At 43.0% G+C, this 20,299-nt stretch overlaps 3 protein-coding genes and 1 long non-coding RNA gene across 8 annotated transcripts; 1 reads left to right on the plus strand and 3 right to left on the minus strand.

The window, feature by feature from the left end:
• Nucleotides 1-5,433: 5,433 nt before the first annotated feature.
• On the minus strand, nucleotides 5,434-9,177 carry LOC109888429 (succinate dehydrogenase assembly factor 2, mitochondrial). 3 transcript variants are annotated; one of them, XM_031813233.1, is made up of 5 exons: nucleotides 8,307-8,608; nucleotides 8,148-8,204; nucleotides 7,459-7,682; nucleotides 7,085-7,194; nucleotides 5,434-6,869 (listed from the first exon to the last, which is right to left on the minus strand). In XM_031813233.1, the coding sequence occupies exons 2-5, from the start codon at nucleotides 8,151-8,153 to the stop codon at nucleotides 6,739-6,741; spliced, it is 471 nt and encodes a 156-aa protein (XP_031669093.1). In that variant the 5' UTR covers nucleotides 8,154-8,204; nucleotides 8,307-8,608; the 3' UTR covers nucleotides 5,434-6,738. The 3 variants fall into 3 exon arrangements, with proteins under 3 accessions (XP_031669093.1, XP_020335205.1, XP_031669103.1); XM_020479616.2 differs by lacking the exon at nucleotides 8,148-8,204 and having other exon boundaries at nucleotides 8,307-9,177; XM_031813243.1 differs by having other exon boundaries at nucleotides 7,459-8,204.
• On the plus strand, nucleotides 8,696-12,649 carry LOC109888428 (cleavage and polyadenylation specificity factor subunit 7-like). Of its 2 annotated transcripts, none has more exons than XM_020479614.2 (9): nucleotides 8,696-9,230; nucleotides 9,578-9,787; nucleotides 9,958-10,061; nucleotides 10,477-10,622; nucleotides 10,732-11,086; nucleotides 11,208-11,329; nucleotides 11,497-11,644; nucleotides 11,787-12,021; nucleotides 12,219-12,649. In XM_020479614.2, the coding sequence occupies exons 1-8, from the start codon at nucleotides 9,147-9,149 to the stop codon at nucleotides 12,019-12,021; spliced, it is 1,404 nt and encodes a 467-aa protein (XP_020335203.1). In that variant the 5' UTR covers nucleotides 8,696-9,146; the 3' UTR covers nucleotides 12,219-12,649. The 2 variants fall into 2 exon arrangements, with proteins under 2 accessions (XP_020335203.1, XP_020335204.1); XM_020479615.2 differs by having other exon boundaries at nucleotides 11,211-11,329.
• Nucleotides 12,650-12,980: 331 nt separating this feature from the next.
• On the minus strand, nucleotides 12,981-14,084 carry LOC109888430 (DNA-directed RNA polymerases I, II, and III subunit RPABC5-like). Of its 2 annotated transcripts, none has more exons than XM_020479618.2 (3): nucleotides 13,954-14,084; nucleotides 13,424-13,540; nucleotides 12,981-13,258 (listed from the first exon to the last, which is right to left on the minus strand). In XM_020479618.2, the coding sequence occupies exons 1-3, from the start codon at nucleotides 14,016-14,018 to the stop codon at nucleotides 13,150-13,152; spliced, it is 291 nt and encodes a 96-aa protein (XP_020335207.1). In that variant the 5' UTR covers nucleotides 14,019-14,084; the 3' UTR covers nucleotides 12,981-13,149. The 2 variants fall into 2 exon arrangements, with proteins under 2 accessions (XP_020335207.1, XP_031669124.1); XM_031813264.1 differs by lacking the exon at nucleotides 13,954-14,084 and adding an exon at nucleotides 13,754-13,894.
• Nucleotides 14,085-15,220: 1,136 nt separating this feature from the next.
• Nucleotides 15,221-18,759, minus strand: LOC109888431 (uncharacterized). The gene is made up of 2 exons (XR_002255134.2): nucleotides 18,551-18,759; nucleotides 15,221-17,715 (listed from the first exon to the last, which is right to left on the minus strand). It is a non-coding gene; the product is annotated as an uncharacterized LOC109888431 (long non-coding RNA).
• Nucleotides 18,760-20,299: the final 1,540 nt, after the last annotated feature.

A 20,299-nucleotide genomic window follows, 5' to 3' on the forward strand; every position in this document is an offset into this window, starting at 1 on the left:
TGACTATTTTTGACAGGCTGTAAAAGGGGTTTCTAAGTGCTGGTTTACACACAGTTGTATTATTTTGTCCTTTTCTCAAGTGTTTAAAAAACACCACAACCCACACACATTGCTTCCCACACAGTTCATTCCCTATGCTCACACACTGTAGTTTAAACCAGAACACAAGAACATAATAGATCTTCAGTCTTTTACAAATCCACTTCCTACATACATCTGCCCTACTCCCTCCTTTGGGCTTCTTTTTAATACATTTTATTTTAGTTAATTTCAACTATTGATCTTTGACATATGGTCATTTTTGAGTCAACTACAGAAACCCTGTTAACTCTGAGCATGAAGGAGAGGGGATGTGTGCATGTTCGTGTTAAGTATTCTAAACCGGTGCACAACAGAAGTTTTTCCTGACCACATGACCTTGCAGGAAAATTGGTCCTGAATACAGGTTATTAGTAGTAGAATAGTGAAACTACTACAGTATTTTCTCTCTGTTGTACAGCTCCCTTCCTGCAGGCTTCTCTCAAGTACAGAGAGAATGAGAAGACATGTTGAGGAGAGGGAGAGAGACGGTGAAGAAAGAGAGAGGGGTACAATTTTAATTCCAGGGGAGCAGAGATTGGCGGTAGTATAGAGCGGAGGATAAAACTGAGAGCTGTCACGACACAGAGACACAGCGCTAGAAGAAGACAGGAACACGTCGGCCTGGAGATGGGGAGAGTGGGCGGCTGTGGGCGACAGACAGATCCACACTCCAAACAAGCTTAACGGGAATGGAAAAACATGAACTGTGCAGCACATGAAAGCCTGATATGTAGAATTCACAGGTGTGGCGTATCATTTAATAGTGAGAGAACAGGGATAAATTATATTACAATAATTTAGTAGATGCTCATATCCAGAGCGACTTACAGTAGTAAGTGAGTACATTTTGGTAATGGTCCCCCATGGGAAATGAACCCAAACCCTGACGTTGAAAGCGCCATGCTCTAACAACTGAGCCAGACGGGACCATTGCCATGTGAGGAAAAGGAAACGGGACCATTGCCATGTGAGGAAAAGGAAACGGGACCATTGCCATGTGAGGAAAAAGAAACGGGACCATTGCCATGTGAGGAAAAGGAAACTGGACCGTTGACATGTGAGGAAAAGGAAACGGGACCATTGCCATGTGAGGAAAAGGAAACGGGACCATTGCCATGTGAGGAAAAGGAAACGGGACCATTGCCATGTGAGGAAAAGGAAACGGGACCGTTGCCATGTGAGGAAAAGGAAACGGGATCATTGACATGTGAGGAAAAGGAAACGGGACCATTGCCATGTGAGGAAAAGGAAACGGGACCATTGACATGTGAGGAAAAGGAAACGGGACCATTGCCATGTGAGGAAAAGGAAACGGGACCATTGCCATGTGAGGAAAAGGAAACGGGACCATTGCCATGTGAGGAAAAAGAAACGGGACCATTGCCATGTGAGGAAAAGGAAACTGGACCGTTGACATGTGAGGAAAAGGAAACGGGACCATTGCCATGTGAGGAAAAGGAAACGGGACCATTGCCATGTGAGGAAAAGGAAACGGGACCATTGCCATGTGAGGAAAAGGAAACGGGACCATTGCCATGTGAGGAAAAGGAAACGGGACCATTGCCATGTGAGGAAAAGGAAACGGGACCATTGCCATGTGCGGAAAAGGAAACGGGACCATTGCCATGTGAGGAAAAGGAAACGGGATCATTGACATGTGAGGAAAAGGAAACGGGACCATTGCCATGTGAGGAAAAGGAAACGGGACCATTGACATGTGAGGAAAAGGAAACGGGACCATTGCCATGTGAGGAAAAGGAAACGGGACCATTGCCATGTGAGGAAAAGGAAACGGGACCATTGCCATGTGAGGAAAAAGAAACGGGACCATTGCCATGTGAGGAAAAGGAAACTGGACCGTTGACATGTGAGGAAAAGGAAACGGGACCATTGCCATGTGAGGAAAAGGAAACGGGACCATTGCCATGTGAGGAAAAGGAAACGGGACCATTGCCATGTGAGGAAAAGGAAACGGGACCATTGCCATGTGAGGAAAAGGAAACGGGACCATTGCCATGTGAGGAAAAGGAAACGGGACCATTGCCATGTGAGGAAAAGGAAACGGGATCATTGACATGTGAGGAAAAGGAAACGGGACCATTGCCATGTGAGGAAAAGGAAACGGGACCATTGCCATGTGAGGAAAAGGAAACGGGACCATTGACATGTGAGGAAAAGGAAACGGGACCATTGACATGTGAGCAAATGAAAGTGCACATTGAGTTTGTGTTTGATTAAAGTCACACCCACATGATCTAAGTTTACCTCATGCAGTACAGGAAACGATATGTTCAGATACACGTGTACAGATGCTCCTACAGAATGTGCGCTCTGAACATCCACATCACATTTCTAATTCTTTCCAATTAAAACCTAATCAAGACAAACAATTAAGAAGTAAGATGATAAAGAAATCAATTGAAAAAAATATGAAGATACAAACTTGACACAGGCCAATACATATTTGACACTAGTGGTGTTGGAAATAATGACACCCAGATGAGTGGCCGAACACAAAGTTATACAGACAGACTGACCGTCAGTAAGGTAAATAGCCGAACACTGGCAGAGACAGATATAAAAAAAAGGACAGACAGACAGAGGTCAGAAGATGTGTCCAGTCCAAGTCTCTGAAGTGGGACAGACAGCAGCTGACATCACAAACACACACCCAGCATCTCCACCTCACCCTGTCCATGCAGGAGCTGTACGTAAAATGATTTTGTGTGGCAATTTAGTCTATGATCAATTGTGTGCTGATCACCACTTTAACGCAGAAGATTTATGCCAAGTGGTTTTATTATTTTATTGCCAAATGAGGAAATAGCCTGGGTACAGACTATTGAAGACGACTGAAGTGCGAATTGTGTTTGTGTTGGTGAGCTGAGACTGTTCCCTCAGGTGATGGACATCATCTTTTAAATCATAAATGTCTTCTGTAATCGCCTGAGTGACCAGCACAATGGTTCTGGTGACTTGCGGGTAGAACCAGGCAGAGGGAAGGCTTGTCTCATTTCTGTTCTAATTCTCTGCACACCCCCTAGCCAAAGGGCACCTTATTTCCGTACCCCCTTATTGTTCTTATTTGCCTGACCTTCGGCATAGCAAGGTGCCTGAGAGCTATGACTGTGCCAAGGGCTTATTGTGTGTTGTCTCTTCGTGTGCAGGGCAAATAAAAATAATTCAACTAGCAGACCTCCAGTTGTGGCAGCATCCTAATTAAAAGTACACAACGCAGAACGAACCACGCTGCATGTGCTTCAGGGCAAATACAATCTGCAATTTAAGTACTGATACTACACTGCTCAAACAAATAAAGGGAACACTTAAACAACACAATGTAGCTCCAAGTCAATCACACTTCTGTGAAATCAAACTGTCCACTTAGGAAGCAACACTGATTGACAATAAATTTCACATGCTGTTGTGCAAATGGAATAGACAACAGGTGGAAATTATAGGCAATTAGCAAGACACCCCCAATAAAGGAGTGGTTCTGCAGGTGGTAACCACAGACCACTTCTCAGTTCCTATGCTTTCTGGCTGATGTTTTGGTCACTTTTGAATGCTGGCAGTGCTTTCACTCTAGTGGTAGCATGAGACAGAGTCTACAACCCACACAAGTGGCTCAGGTAGTGCAGCTCATCCAGGATGGCACATCAATGCGAGCTGTGGCAAGAAGGTTTGCTGTGTCTGTCAGCGTAGTGTCCAGAGCATGGAGGCGCTACCTGGAGACAGGCCAGTACATCAGGAGACGTGGAGGAGGCCGTAGGAGGGAAACAACCCAGCAGCAGGACCGCTACCTCCGCCTTTGTGCAAGGAGGAGCAGGAGGAGCACTGCCAGAGCCCTGCAAAATGACATCCAGCAGGCCATAAATGTGCATGTGTCTGCTCAAATGGTCAGAAACAGCCTCCATGAGGGTGGTATGAGGGCCCGACGTCCACAGGTGGGGGTTGTGCTTACAGCCCAACGCCGTGCAGGACGTTTGGCATTTGCCAGAGAACACCAAGATTGGCAAATTCGACACTGGCGCCCCGTGCTCTTCACAGATGAAAGCAGGTTCACACTGAGCACATGTGACAGATGTGACAGAGTCTGGAGACGCCGTGGAGAACATTCTGCTGCCTGCAACATCCTCCAGCATGACCGGTTTGGCAGTGGGTCAGTCATGGTGTGGGGTGGCATTTCTTTGGGGGGCCGCACAGCCTTCCATGTGCTCGCCAGAGGTAGCCTGACTGCCATTAGGTAGAGATGAGATCCTCAGACCCCTTGTGAGACCATATGCTGGTGCGGTTGGCCCTGGGTTCTTCCTAATGCAAGACAATGCTAGACCTCATGTGGCTGGAGTGTGTCAGCAGTTCCTGCAAGAGGAAGGCATTGATACTATGGACTGGCCCGCCCGTTCCCCAGACCTGAATCCAATTGAGCACATTTGGACATCATGTCTCGCTCCATCCACCAACGCCACGTTGCACCACAGACTGTCCAGGAGTTGGTGGATGCTTTAGTCCAGGTCTGGGAGGAGATCCCTCAGGAGACCATCCGCCACCTCATCAGGAGCATGCCCATGCGTTGTAGGGAGGTCATACAGGCACGTGGAGGCCAGACACACTACTGAGCCTCATTTTGACTTGTTTTAAGGGCATTACATCAAAGTTGGATCAGCCTGTAGTGTGGTTTTCCACTTTAATTTTGAGTGTGACTCCAAATCCAGACCTCCATGGGTTGATCAATTTGATTTCCATTGAGAATTTGTTATTTTGTTGTCAGCACATTCAACTATGTCAAGAAATAAGTATTTAATAAGAATATTTCATTCATTCAGATCTAGGATGTGTTATTTTAGTGTTCCCTTTTTTGAGCAGTGTATTTGACACTCTGACACACTCACAAACTCCCACTCACCAGCATGCAGCCCTACAAACACACAGTGCAAACATGCACACACTTTTCATTATAGCCAGGTCTTCATACGTTTACTCATTCATGGTGAAAGGAGAACCTTGCCTATTAATTTCATGCAGATATCTAGCTACATTATGAATCATCTTAGCCTGAGTAACTGAGCTGAAAGCTGATTACAGACATCAAGGACACAGGGCAACCCACAATAAGCTTAGCTATATTAATTGTTTTGGTGCCTGCATCTCTGCCCTTAAGAGTGAGTATTGAGCTTCATGTTTTTGAATCTGCATTCCCAGTACGTTACGTTAAACCTGTGATTAGCAGTGTGCAGTTGAGGTGCAAAAAGGGAATGAAACCGTAGTTTTGCTTCCCCCTGGTGTCCATGCATTGACACTGTAACCCAAATTTGTGCACATTTCAGAGAATTTAGCTTTTTTGTGCGTAAGGAACATTTCTGGGATCTTTTATTTCAGCTCATAAAACCAACACTTTACATGTTGCGTTTATATTTTTGTTCAGTACAGTTAACTCACACATCCGTGTACTACAGTCATTATTTTCATTTTGTGTTGAAGGTCTTATGAATAAGGCCGGTGATGTAATGTGCATGTAGCTGTAGGAATTATCCTTGTCAAGGAGGTACATTTCTCTGGTAAATTGTGAGATCATTAGCATTCTCTGAGGGTGTTTTCACACTTGGTCCTTTTCAGAAAAAAATGTGTCGCTTACTTTTTAGTGCAGTCTGATTGTCTGAAACCCCCAAAGGAACTCAGACCACTCATAGAGCCCCCGAAGCGAACTTAGACCATTTCGAGAGGTAGTCTGAGTTCGGTTCGCATGAATTCCACGGTCCGGCTCCCTTTTTTTTAAGGCTATGTGAACATAAAGCTCCCCAGATTCGCTTGTCATTATTCCCGCACCACACACTAGACTGCAGCAACACCGTTTTCCCTGCAATTGCCCCTCGCATTGGTGCCACAAATTAGATAAATTAGGGGGGGGGGGGGGGGGGGGACGTGTGCTATTTAAGGATATTGATTAGCGATTGTCAAGGATGCACAGAAATGCCATAATATGCGCTTAGTTTTTAGTTCAGTTTTTTTTTTTTTTTGCAATATGTGATCTATAGGCTAAGAGCTTCTTACGCTGTTTATTCGACTGTGGGGTTTGAATAGTCTGAGGAGACGATAGCATAATTTGGTAAAAATCACAACATAGGGTACAAAATCGATTCTAGCTCTTAAAGGGGCAGTGGCCTACAATGGGTGTTAAATGTTCTACAGCATTATCTTATCGGCAGTAATTATTCTGCAATTTATTCTGTTACCAATAATATTTACATGTTAATAGTATCTTCTAATTAATCAGTCTAATTTTTAACAAACTGCAATCCATTAGCTTCCTAAATGTATGTAGGTATATGGTATATCTAGCTGTCTGATAGCATATTCTGCTGGAATGGCTTGTCCTGCACTTTGTAAAAACCCACAGTGCATTGAATGAATGTTGGAAAAAGATATTGGTTCCTTTCTAAACATAGCAATGTGAATGCAAAGAGGACTCAGACAACAAAATAGGTGAAGTGAACTGGCACAGGAGTTAAGTCCTCGTTCAAAGGTAAGGGCAGTGTGAATACAAAGAGAACATATCTTTTTTTACCCTCAGAGTTCACTTTAAAGAGGACTGAGATCAGTTATTTTAAAGAAGACTATAATGTGAAAACACCCTGAGAGGGATATGTCAGCCAGGCTTCACTGGCTCCCCTTGTCCAGGTATTCCAGGTTGGGTGCGTCCAGCCTTTGTTCCTGATCTTTGTTCTTTGTGAACTCCTTCAGTAGGTCCATGATTTCACCTGCGTACACATCAGGTACAGGCTGGGCCTCTGTTGAGAGGAGGGAAAGACAACACATATTCAGTTCAACTTCAACTGACATTTCATATCTCATATAGAATGGGCAAGCCAGCAGATCAGCTTGAAAATAAGAACTATTTCTAAACAACAGTATAACTAACTATTATATGTCTTTGCTTGCCCTGGTGTAGATCAGAGTGGATAATCACAGTTGATAAGATATGAAGCTGAACCACTCTCCTCACCTGTTGCCCAGTAGTAGATGTCCCAGTCGTTGCTAGGCTCGTTGATCAGTCTGTCATACTGTCTTAACTGGGGCTCGTTCATTGTATTAAGATATTGTTTGGCAAACAGGCTGAAAGGGGAAAGACAGTTTGATTGGCATGTGCAAGTGTATGGTTTTGAGACAAGTCCAAGACTCAGATACACATATTGTAAGTTGCACACTAATTAAATCATGCCTCTGCCACTGACCACAAATATGCTGCCTTTCCTTAAACCTGATGGTTTATACATTTATCTATTGTGGGCTCTATCATAGTATGAGCTCTGCTCAGGACTAAAAAGAAGACTAAAATCAATACTAAAATATATACAGTATGATTAGTGGTCCACTCACCTGAGCAATATGCAATTCTCCAGCATGCCCCTCTTTCGGCTTTGGAAGAGCAGGCGCCGTCTCTTGATGTCCATGGTCTCACCATCCTTCTCTGTCCAGGGGGGCAGGGGGATCTCAATTATGTCACCCCTAGAGTCATCTGGTGCCTCTCCTTTGTAACCCCGTGTCGTTACTAGTTCTGCCACAGCTGGTCTCAATGACTTCGGGCATACCCCACTTACCAGCTGGACAAGATAAACAACATCATTACCAACAACTGGACTGACTGTACACAACAACATGGAGATGGTTTTAATTATACACATGGTTAGTAGATGTTATTGCGAGTGTAGCATAAGCATTTCGCTACACTCGCAATAACATCTGCTAACTATGTGTATGTGACCAATAAAACGTGATTTCATAGTTTAATTGCTAGAAAAGTAGCTTACAATGACTGTCCTGTAGGGTACTCACAAGTCTGACTGGCAAAGATCATAGCGCCCCTAGGCTAATTCAGATGACAGTACGAGTGAAGAGTACCTTTGTCCTTGTGCATAATTTTACAAAGGTGCAAAGCTAGCTACCACTATGTATGAAATGGACTGCTGTTCTTGCCAGACAGCCTACTTCCTTTAGCTGCAAAACACGAGGTTGGTTGCGTAACATTATCTGGTGCCCTCCCATGTGGTATGGTTGCACAAGTGTACCTTCATATCCTTCAGTCAGAATAGACAGCATTTCTAGCCAGCCTTGACATTAGTTATCTAGATAGCAAACCGACAGTAAAAAACAAAAAGTCAATGAGGATACAAGGTTAACTCAGATAGTCCGTGTAACCCCCCGTTTGTATTCAAAATACGACTCACTCTTTTAGCAACGAGAACAGACAGCATTGTGGCTTTCTTCCTTGTGACTGCTGAATCCTGATGTGACTGTTCTTGTTGACTCGAGAGTAACCAGTGTCCTAAAATTATACAAGTCCCTGCTAGCCAAAGACAGTCACATAATTACATGGGTTGCACAGCAAGAAATGTCCGCTCTAGCTTAAGGAAATAATTGGCGCCATATTGGTAAGGGCAATTATTACTTATTCCAAATTATTATTGAAATGCATGTTAAACAATATGAATTGTATCAACATGTCACACATTTACATTATATATTCACGTATGTAACAACATATATTATTTAGCTGATAGCTAAACTTTTTTTTTCGGAACGTCGTAATATCATGCCTGATTCACACCGGAGATATTTGAAAGATGCACTCCTCGATTCCGCTTCTGTTCTAATGTAGCAGCAACAAGCTATCTGAGTGATAACCTGAGTTATCAGTTTTTGCATGCAGATTTACATTACAATTATATAACATTTTGAAAGTATAATATTTGTTGACATTTTAATCTGGGTTGGTAATTTCTTTGTTTGCCTTTGGTATTCCGTCCACGCCAGTTTCCCTGCAAGGGGAGGGAATGCTAGCTAGCCATTTAGCGAACGTTCGCTACCTAGCTATTTAGTTCAATATTGCGGTGCTAACTGGGTAACGTTAGCCAGCTGGACTAGCAACATCAATAAAACATAGATGCCCGGAAAGGTGCAAAACATGCACTTTTAGTTATTTCCTTGCGTTTATTGCCAAGTGTCGATTGCTGAGAGAAAACGTTGCTAACGTAGCCAGAGGCTGCACTGCCAACCCAGGACTCGGGATGGCGGCTAAAGCGGCCGATGGTGGTGGTGCAACTGACCTCATAGACATCTACGACGAGAAGTTCAGTCAAAACAACGGGGAGGTGAGACAGGCGGAGAGCGATTATGATAAGTGCTGTAGACATGAATAGTTGTGAGAAGCTAAAAGTGAATGCAGAAGATTATTGAAGTGGGAACTAAAATAACTTGTTGGATGAGGTTGTTTGATTTTTAGCATGATCAACATGTCAACATCTTAAATTAATTAATGTAAATGGTTACATTTAGAATATATGATAAAAAGTCATACTATTCAATTTCTTAACCTTGATATCAACAATACAAATGTGGCAATTAGTGTTCTCTTGTAGTTTGTCTGATTCTTCAGGGATGGTCATTGTGAGTGATAAGCTAGGCATTGAGGGATGATGTATATCTTCTCTCTATATAGGATGGAGATTTTGCAACAACGGCAGAGGCAAGTGATCTTTATGATGACGTGCTCACTGGCTCTGTGAGCCGGGACAGGAAATTCTCAGAGAACGCTATGCCTCTCAGCAAGGACCAGCCGACGAAAGAGGAGAGCAAACCAGCAATACTGTACACTTACAGTGGAGTGTGGAACAAGAGACTGGCTGTATATGTGGGCAACTTCTCCTGGGTGAGTCTCCCACCACCACCATTATCTTCAATCCAGTCTGCTAATCTATTAGCCTATGTTCTGTAATGAGATACAGCCACCTAGGCCTATTACCTTTCTGTCCCTATCCTTAATTTTTACCCATCTTCTCCCTCTTTCTCGCCTTTGTCTTCCTTTACCCCTCTCCTCAGTGGACCTCCGACAAAGACCTTATTAACGTGGCGCGCACCTTGGGTGTGAAGGACATTGTGGAGATCAAATTTGCTGAGAACAGAGCTAATGGCCAGTCCAGGGGGTGAGAGTTAGGCCTATCCACTGGGCATCATTCTAATCTAATGTGATATATTTCTTCACTGTTTATTAACTGGGTGTTTTGTCATTTCATGACTGGGTCTGGCCATGGTGTTCTAGGGAGACCTGGAGACAGACACCTATTGAGTCAAATTAGTCTTCAAATAAATATGATGCTCCAGTAGCTAAGCTAAATACAGATCTTACAGATGACTACCAATGTTTTATTTATTATCTGTGCATGATCCAGAGCCAAAGTGTTGTCTCCAGACCCTGAAGAACTGGACAGGTCTGCTCTGGTGGTCTACTGATGGCTAGTTGATTATGTTGTGATGGCCTTTCAAAGCTCTGAAATAGCCTTTCATTCCAGCTGGTAACATTAAGTATACTAGCTGATATTTGACTTTTACACTCTATAGATACGCTGAGGTAGTGGTGGCCACAGAAGAGTCATTGCAGAGGTTGCTGGAGACATTGCCAAATTGTCATGTTAATGGGGAAAAGGTGGACTGCCGCTTTGCCACACGCCAGAATCTTGCCGTGTTTGAAGCCCAGGCTAATAAACGTAAGCACACATCTACTTACAGCAAATAAATAGGTGGTCAAGTCTTTCTCGGAAGCGATATCCAATACTGCCATAGAAACTAAATCAAACTGTCCCTCCTTTTCCATAGGTGTCCCCCAGCGCTCTAACTCAAAGGAGTCGTCAGATACTGGGGATAAAAACACCTCCGTCTCCCCTCCTGTGCTCAACCAGAACCATTCCACTGTCCCTCACACTATCCACCCCCAACACATTCACAACAAACCTCCCCCTCTGTCAGTCCCATACTTTAGGCTGCCTCCTCCTCTTTTCCCTCACCTTCCCCCACACATTCCCCCTCCCCCCATGCCACACCTTTTCCCTCCACCACCTCTACGTCTCCCCAGCCATCCTCCACCTTCCCTGCATCTCAACCCCGCCTTCTTTCCTCCAGCACAACATGACAACTACAGTCAACAACACAACACACCGTACAACCGGCACAGGTGAGCTCATCCACTGTACTTTATATTATGGAATGTTTACCAATTAATACAAAAACATGTCTATCACAAGTTGTATGGATATGTATGATGATGATCAGTAAGGGAGTGTCTCTTTCTCTAGCAGCAGGGACAGTGAAGCGCCCACACCCCAAATGCCAGAGGGAGAGTTTGATGAGCTGATGAACAGAAACCGAGCAATCGCCAGCAGTGCCATCACCAAGGCTGTGTCTGGAGCTACTGCCGGTTAGACACTCACTGAAAAATGCCTACAGTAGACATTCAAATACAGATTCATGATGATAAATCTAGACTAGAGACCCAAAGACATTTACATGTGCAGTACACAATGCAGATCATGGTCATCTTAAATCCTGCTATTGTAATAAACTCTGTAACCTCGCCTCATGTAGGAGACATGCCCCTGGCCATTGAGACGCTTTTGACTGCCATTGCTGTCATCAAGCAGTCAAGAGTGTATGGGGACGAGCGCTGTCGAGCGCTGGTCACCTCTCTGAAAGACTGCCTCTTTTCCATCGAGAGCAAGTCTTACGGCTCCAGGTCAGTGCTGGAAAAATTCTCATGGACTGTTCTTTCATCACAAATGGAAATTGTAATGTGGGAAAAATTCTCATGGACTGTTCTTTCATCACAAATGGAAATTGTAATGTGGCCTCACTCCTAACTTGTTCTCTCTTTGTAGGAAAAGACACCGTTCCCGTGACAGAGAACACCGTTCCCGAGATAGAGAGCGGGACAGGGAAAGAGAACGGGACAGAGGCAGAGAAAGGGAAGAGTCCTACAGCCAGGAATGGGAGGCTGCAGGAATGTCCCGCCGGCACCGAGAACGCTCCCTAAGTGGGGAGAGAGATGGGAGAGACCGGGAGCGTGTTCGGGAACGAGATAGACATAGGGAGCACCGCGAGCGGCACCGCTAGGTAAGCTCTCTGGCCCTGTCGTATCTCCAACACATCTCCCCAACACATCTCCCCTCTAATTCTGTAATCTACAGACTACCACCACTTACTCACATCCTGAAATACACCACCACTAATTGCCAAGCACCCGTTTTTTTTTCAGTCAACCTTTTGTATTTATGCACTCCTGACAGAACTTTTGTCTGTGATCTTTTCAGGACATTCTAGGTTGTCTTTGTCCCTGTCAGGCTGAGTAGGAGGGGAGGCAGGACTTTATTTCTGCACCAAGCTGCTTAAAAGTCTGGGTTAATGGATGAACTGATGGTGAGACAAAATGAATGTCCATAGCCCCCCCCCCCCTGCCCCCATCTCCATGTTTCCCTGGTATTCAGCAGCCACCAAGCATTTTATCTTCTAATCTTGGCCATCACCAACCCCCTCTTTCACAGTGATACTGTCTTTGTAATTTTATTTTTGATTATGAATTGACCGTTTCAGGGTCGTGGCTACAACTTGTTGTTTGACACACCTGCATGCACAAAGCAGAAGTACATGTTTTTTTATATGTTGAACTGTGTAGTGTTTTTTTTCCCTCTTCCCCCTTCTTTTGTATCAAATTTGAACTGATTAAAAAAGGCTGTTAAAATGAGTGGAACAAGTGTTTATTGCAGAAAGAGATTGTAACAAGTGGACCAGGTAGTTTTCATTGCCTGACCCGTGCTGCTTAAAGGGGTTGGCCTACTGTCTTGTTTATTTACGCAATGTAAATTACATGGCTTCACTTCAATCAATAAGGCTACAGCCACTTGCCATGTTTGTCAGAAAGCAGCAGGAATTCAAAGACACCTAGTGAAATGAGCCTTGCCTACCAGGGTTCATTGTTCTCTCAGGATACAGAGTGCATACGAGAAAGTGAAACTAGATCACTGAGCCAACACAAAGAAGCCATATTAAAGAACTGACTCCGCTTTACAAAGCACTTATAAGTGAGTAGTATTTATTGCTTTATTCAACAAAACATTTACGATTCAAACAAGGTGTGAAAATAGTCTCTTGGATGTCAATCCATCAGGGTGCACTGCCTCACTGGCAGTCAGCCAGGGCTTGTCCATAAATAAGCCATATGATGCTTGTATGTGGTTGTATCCATCATTTCTCCAGGGGTGCATAATTCAGCAACTTCTCAATGAGGTCTACATGAGCCAGCAGCATCCTCCGACAGCAATACCTCTTCAGACCAAGAGCATCAAGGGCATCACTGCCAACCAAACAAATGGGAGACACTGGAGTTTGTAATAGGTTTGTCAGGAGTAGCCTATGTAGCTACTAATTAAATAAGTGAACACTACAATATTTGGAGAAAGGGATTCATTTTAGGGAAATACAATGTAAACAATGACCACAGCAGACTTGAGTCTCTCACCCTTCAGTGTATTCAGCTTGAAGGAGGCCAAGGTACGCCTCCCATTTATTCCCAACGATTTTCCCGCAGGTGAAGCACCGGACCGGGATAATCATTTTGATCCGATCGACTGGGGCCCTGAAAACAAATTACGAAAAAAATGTATGCACTCTACTGTAAATTGCTCTGAATAAGAGCATCTGCTAAATGACATGTTAAAATTAAAATGTAGTTAATGTTAACAACCTAGCCAGCCAACGGCAGACGGGTGACTTGAAGAAAAAGGTAGATAAACGAAAAATGCATACCTACATGAAACCACATAGCCTATCAATTTTGTAGATAACTTACTTTGTTTTACTGACGCTCAGTCTTAGCGCGAACATGTCAACAAGCGTGCTATCTAGCTACACAGTACAAGCTAGCGCACACGTTTTCAAAACCGTTGCATAGAGCTAGCTAATTAACCAAAAAGTGTTAGTACACAACACAGACATGCTTTATATCATGGCGAAATAGAGACTCAAACAATAAAGTAGTTATTGACTCACTGTAAAGTAAAATATGTTCCGCAGTAACCCTTGCAAACAGACAAGAACGCACACAGGAAGAACATCTAGCTAGGCTAACGCGCGTTGCTCCTCCCTCAATACTGTGGCCAACTCCTCAGTAAGGAAAGTAGCTATTGGCTGTCCTAGAAGTCGCAAAATACGTCACCTAATTTGCACAATTGGCAATGTGCATGTCATTGTGATGGATGCTGTATGAGAGAGGGAAAAACGTCGTGGGAGAGACAAAAAGTGAGTAAAAAAAACATCCTAAATATGTTTAGAACTACAAATGAACTTTATTCTGTCGGTTCTTGTTTTTAATGTCACAATTCCAACCCTCCTCTTTTATTTTAGTTTTTAGTTTTTTAGTTTGTTTTGTTTTGTTTTGTAACCTTATGGTCTACTTAGCAGCCTACAACAAGTCACACAAAAAAAAAACAGTCTGGACTCGGAGGGGTGAACATCTCCTGCTCTGACTGCAGCTGGGAAGGACTGCTGTGCTACGATTGGGTGAATGCTTTGGGACGGGGTGGGGCCCACCGCAGCACCCGCTGCTGGTTGAGAAGAGTGCAGTGAAAGCACGTATGGTTCTTAGTCTCCAATAACACCAGAAAAAGTCGCTGGATTTGTCGCTTGTTGCTTTTTTGAAAATGTGTCGCTAGAGGAGTCTGAATACACACTAACGACAAAGTCACTAAGTTGGCAACTGACTGGGGCATGTCTAGGGGCTGAAACTTTACAGGGGGTTCTAGAAATGTTGTAATTGAATGAGCTGTGCCTCATTCATAGCTCCATTTACCTTTAGCATATTGTTGTTTTCTTGGTACACATTAGATTTTCCGAATATATAAGGGGTCTGTTTAGAATACGACTCCCCCTCAGTTTTCTATTTTGGACTAGTCCAATACTAGATTCAAATCATGAAATCCAATTTTATTGGTCACATACACATGGTTACTAGAATACTAGATTCACATCTGGAACTGGCTAATGTATCTCTTTGAGAATTCAGATTTTTTAAACAGCACAATGTTTAGAAACCCTATTGGCCAGCATGATAACATTTCAAATGTCTCCTTTTCATGACCGCTAGCATGTGAATGGTGGACATAATACAGCCTATAGCCAGTCAGTCCTATTCATATCAGTGATGATGGAGGAAAGGAAACAATGAGAGCAGTGCTTCAATCTCAACACAATGAACCCTAGCTATTTCTAGCTAGGTGGAGAGTGTAGGACACAAAATGATTCACAGCTATCAAAGAGACCCTTTAGTCTATGCAAGAGCGTCCATTGCCTTTAATAAAGGTCAGGTCAAGTCACAAGACAACCATTTGGATTTACACAAGGAGCTTTGGGGGCAGGGGGAGGGAGTGTGCAAGAGGGAAAATATGTCATAGGGAGCTGGGATATCAAGAAAATATAGGTTTAATCCCCATCATAATCACCAATATCACATCATCATCATCTGGTATTCTCCATTTACAATAGTATTACCCATCAACATTTCACCATCATTGCCATTTATTTTAATATCATACAGAACATGTGCTAAAATGTGAAGTCCTACTGGAATTATTGCATTTATACGCTCTTTGAGACCAAGGAAAATAACTGCTAGATTTGATTTAGTACTCTGTGACATGATAACTAGGCTATTTGAACATGTGTTCGCAGAATATGTGTCTGTTCTGTTGCTGTGCTGGAGGTATTGATATTGCATCATGGTACGCTCCATGCCAGTGTTCAAGCAAGATGTTTGATTGGGTGTTGAAAATCTCGTAGGCCTCTTATAAAAAAAACCTGTTTGTATGTTATCAAAAATAGGAGAGCTTCTCTGTAATTAATAGGGAAACAAATGAGGAAACAATCTCAGTTGATCTACTAAATAAATCCATCTTTCTCTACTCCCATCAATAATGCATGCTTTCTACTTGAATTCTAGGTTCATCAAACTATCAAAAAATATTACAAATACACCGTAATGCATGTATTATCATTTCATCATACTTTCAACGCTTTCCTGGAGGTTGGAGATGGATGTAATATATTTGTGTATATGCTGATTTGCTGAGCATGACTGGCCAAGCTACCACATACATTGGTACACCACATATTGCATGTAGAATATTTTCATTCTGAATCAAAATTCATACAATGTACAGTACTATTACAGTAGCTGCACAGTCTCTCACACTAACACTCTCTAACATGTATGGTCTTCAAAATAAATAGAGGCTACACTATTGCTCCAGAGAAATTGTAGTAAGCAAGCTGTTAATACATTTGACAAATGGATACACCAAGGGATTTCATTGTTAACACACAGGGTTAAAATATATATCATATTTTTGGCAATAGGTTTGGCAATTTAGTGTATATGCTTTTGGTTTATACTCCATTTGTGTCACCAGGGCAGTAAATGCAGGCAGCCAGGCATAACTTTGACTATAATCTCAATGTACATATTGATTTTGGATATAGGGGCAATTTTACTATGAAATGTTATTATCTCAGCATCAGTAGAGACTGAAATGGAAGTGTATTACATACAATTATTTAAGTTACTTCATCTGTCACACTATTATCTGCCATTACTGACATCACACACAGCCTTCCCTAAAACATGCAACTTCCCCTGAATTGATATAACGATATCTCCTGGTCTAAAACCGTTATTCAAAAGGGTTCACATCTAATCTGCAGGGACCAGGTATTTACAGCAAAAGCAATACGAGCATAGAAATAGCACATACTAGGCACCAGGGTTGGGATCAATTCCATTTAAATTGCACTGAGAAATTAAACAAAATTCAAATTCCAAATGTTCTATATTGAAAAGGATTCAAGAGAATTGGAATTTCAGTGTACTTCCTGAATTGACTGGAATTTAAATTAAATTGACCCCAAACCTGCTAGGCACTCACAATAGTATGTTTAATATACTTCATACTTCACTTCATATGACCTTTTTCAAATCAAACAATATAAAGTTACTGCATTTCTACTTCTAATTTATGTATTAGTAGACCCAGAAACATCTAAATGTTTATCAGTGCATACTGGATAAATAGGGTGTTCAAGTACTGTTTAAATGTGTGTGTCCAGTGTAACTGTTGGAGTGCATTTGTATGGTGATTAAAAGCGTGTAGCCCTATAATAAGTAGGTGCAGATAGAGAGGTGGAGCAAATTCATGCGTGAGTATACTAGCAGGGGCCCAAAAATATATTACTTGAATGTTCACTGAGGTTTTTATTCACTACAAGCAAGGTCAGACTGAAATAAACTTAAGAAGCAAAGTGGCTCCCCATCCCCCATCTCTACCAGCTGCATGATAGTCTATGAACCAATCAGCAAGTAACTTGTTAACCCATCAACCAATATGTTTTTATGATGAGTGGTGGTGATTAATTTCTTCTTGCCAACAACAGTGCCCCCAACAGGATGGCACCAGCAGCGATGATGGCACCACCAATGAGGAAGGGCTTCAGGCTTTCCAGGGAGTCTGTGCTGGCCTCTGCTGCCTCCTCCCCCTCTGGTGCCCCCTCTGGTTCAGCTGAGCCATCCTCAGGGGCCGCTGGGGGCGGAGGCTCTACTGGAGTGGGGTCGACCTTTTTAGGGGGAGCTGTCTCCTTCTTCTCCGTCTTCTCTGCTTTAGAGGATGCCTTGGGCACTGGTGCCCCGCTCTTAGCCTTAGCTTCCATAGGATCCAGAAACAGGTGGGGTTGGTCAGAAGTGTCTTTCAGGTCAGCACTGCTTTACTGATGGAAAACAGCAAACAGAGGCAGACAGATAATCACACAGATTAGACTCTATCTGCTCTACTGTCCCTTGGTGTTATTATACAGACAGGGAGCATCAACATACACAGGAAGTATTTTACACCTCCTTATTCACTGCAGAATGAAGCATCATGTCATCATTTTTGCTTCATGTCAGTAGAGACAGGGCCATCATGTGACCTTGACAGACAAGATGACATAAACAGAACCATATTATCCCTGCTATATACATTATCTGGTTTGTTTATTACATCTGTAGAGCAAACTTCCAGTGCAAGCAACACTTTAAGTCCAGCATCCTGTCAAGAGCAATCTCATGGGAAAGTTAACTGCACGTTTTGTAACAGACGGAGTAATCACGCTGCTGCAGCTGCTAAAAAAAGAGCCCAGTTGAGAGGTGCACGCATGTCTTCTGCACTCACCACACTGTCTGATGTGTGTTAATCCAGTCTCAGCAAGCAATAAATATTCTCTGTATATTTATTTATTTCTCTCTCCCTGTCTATCTCTAAAATGGCATGAGTCATACAGTATGTACTGTTAATGGAGGTCAAGATGGAGGAAAGCAGACAGGAATAAGGAGAGGAGAGAGTAATAACATAGTGGAGATACAGAATGATCCAAAGGCAGGAAAATAAGAAAGAGAGAGAGGAATTAAAGAAAAAACAGAGAGATACTAAAACGGATGCATCTGAGGATGCTCGATGCTGGCACAGGATATGAAGATAGGAGTTGCACAGGCTGTGATAATCCCATTGACCAAAATACTGAAATAGCATGAAGGGTGAGGAGGTAGAAATCTGAGAGTACATACCCTCAGGCTATTCTGTTCTCCTCTCCAACAGCTCTGTAACAATGGCCGGAAGGACGGAGGGATGGAATTGCTGCTCAAAAGCTATCAGCCGGAACTCAGTTATGTCCTCAAGACAGAGAGTGAGAGTAAGTAGAGAGATGGAGGGCACAGTGAAAACAGAGGGAGGGAAAGGAGAAGGACTGGGATGTACCATCTGGGCTGCAAACAGTGGGGGTGTCTGTATCTTTAGACTGCATTGTGTCTTGGTTCAATTTACTGTATCTCTCTCTGCCTAGCCCTAGAGCTTAGGATGTCTTTTTTTAAAGTAAATTCTTGTAAAATTCTTGTAGAAGCCTACTATAATAATTACTACAATAGTAATTCAATTGTACATACTGTACAAATATATAATAGAAAGATTTGCATACCCAATGCGTGGCATCATGCTGCCTCAAAATGTGTGTATTTGTGAGTCACATTTGTAAAGGGGAAAATGTGCTTGTTTGTGTGTTTCAAATTTTATCTCAAGTGTGTTCAGTACATGGATTTAGTTGAGTACTTTCTTGCACCGCTGTCTCTGACTTTATCTAAATAAAATATCTCCCTGTGATGCTAAGGGGATGACATCATTCAAATAATACAGCCCTAGTTCAGTCAAATACTACTGTATGCCTACATTGTCATTTTTGTCATTTAGCAGACACTCTTATCCAGAGTGACTTAAAGGAGCAATTAGGGTTAAGTACTCTGCTCAAGGGCACATCAACATCTTTTTCATCCAGTCTGCTCTGGGATTCAAACCAGAAAACATTTGGTTAGTGGCCCAACACGCTTAACCACTAGGATACCTGCCTACCATTGTATTCTACCGACACTGTGATTATTGAGCTGTCGGTAGACCATTCCATTCTTGTGGGCCGGCTAAGGAGTATTGGTGTCTCTGAGGGGTCTTTGGGCTTATTTGCTAGCTACCTCTCTCAAAGAGTGCAGTGTATAAAGTCAGAAAATCTGCTGTCTCAGCCACTGGCTGTCACCAAGGGAGTACCCCAAGGCTCAATCCTAGGCCCACGCTCTTCTCAATATACATCAACAACATAGCTCAGGCAACAGGAAGCGCTCTCATCCATTTAAATGCAGATGACAGTATTTTACTCAGCGGGCCCCTCCCTGGATTTTGTGTTAAATGCTCTACAACAAAGCTTTCTGAGTGTCCAACAAGCTTTCTCTACCCTTAACCTTGTTCTGAACACCTCCAAAACAAAGGTCATGTGGTTTGGTAAGAAGAATGTCACTCTTCACAGGTGTGATTAGTACCTCTGAGGGTTTAGAGCTTGAGGTAGAGTATGGATAGATGGTACACTGTCCTTCTCTCAGCACATATCAAAGCTGCAGGCTAAAGTTAAATCTAGACTTTGTTTTGCCTATCGTAATCGCTCCTATTTCACCCCAGCTGCCAAACGAACCCTGATTCAGATGACCATGCTACCCATGCTAGATTATGGAGACATAATTTATAGATCTGCAGGTAAGGGTGCTCTCAAGCGTCTAGATGTTCTTTACCATTAGGCCTTCAGATTTGCCACCACTGCACTCTATACTCCTCTGTAAACTGGTCATCTCTGTATACCCATCGCAAGACCCACTGGTTGATGCTTATTTATAAAACCCTCTTAGGCCTCGCTGCAACCCTCATCCTCCACATACAACACCTGTTCTGACAGTCCCATTCTGCTAAAGGTCCCCCAAGCACACGCATCCCTGGTTTGCTCC

The sequence above is a fragment of the Oncorhynchus kisutch genome, linkage group LG3 (genome assembly GCF_002021735.2).
Source record: "Oncorhynchus kisutch isolate 150728-3 linkage group LG3, Okis_V2, whole genome shotgun sequence".
NCBI classification, from domain to species: Eukaryota; Metazoa; Chordata; class Actinopteri; order Salmoniformes; family Salmonidae; genus Oncorhynchus; species Oncorhynchus kisutch.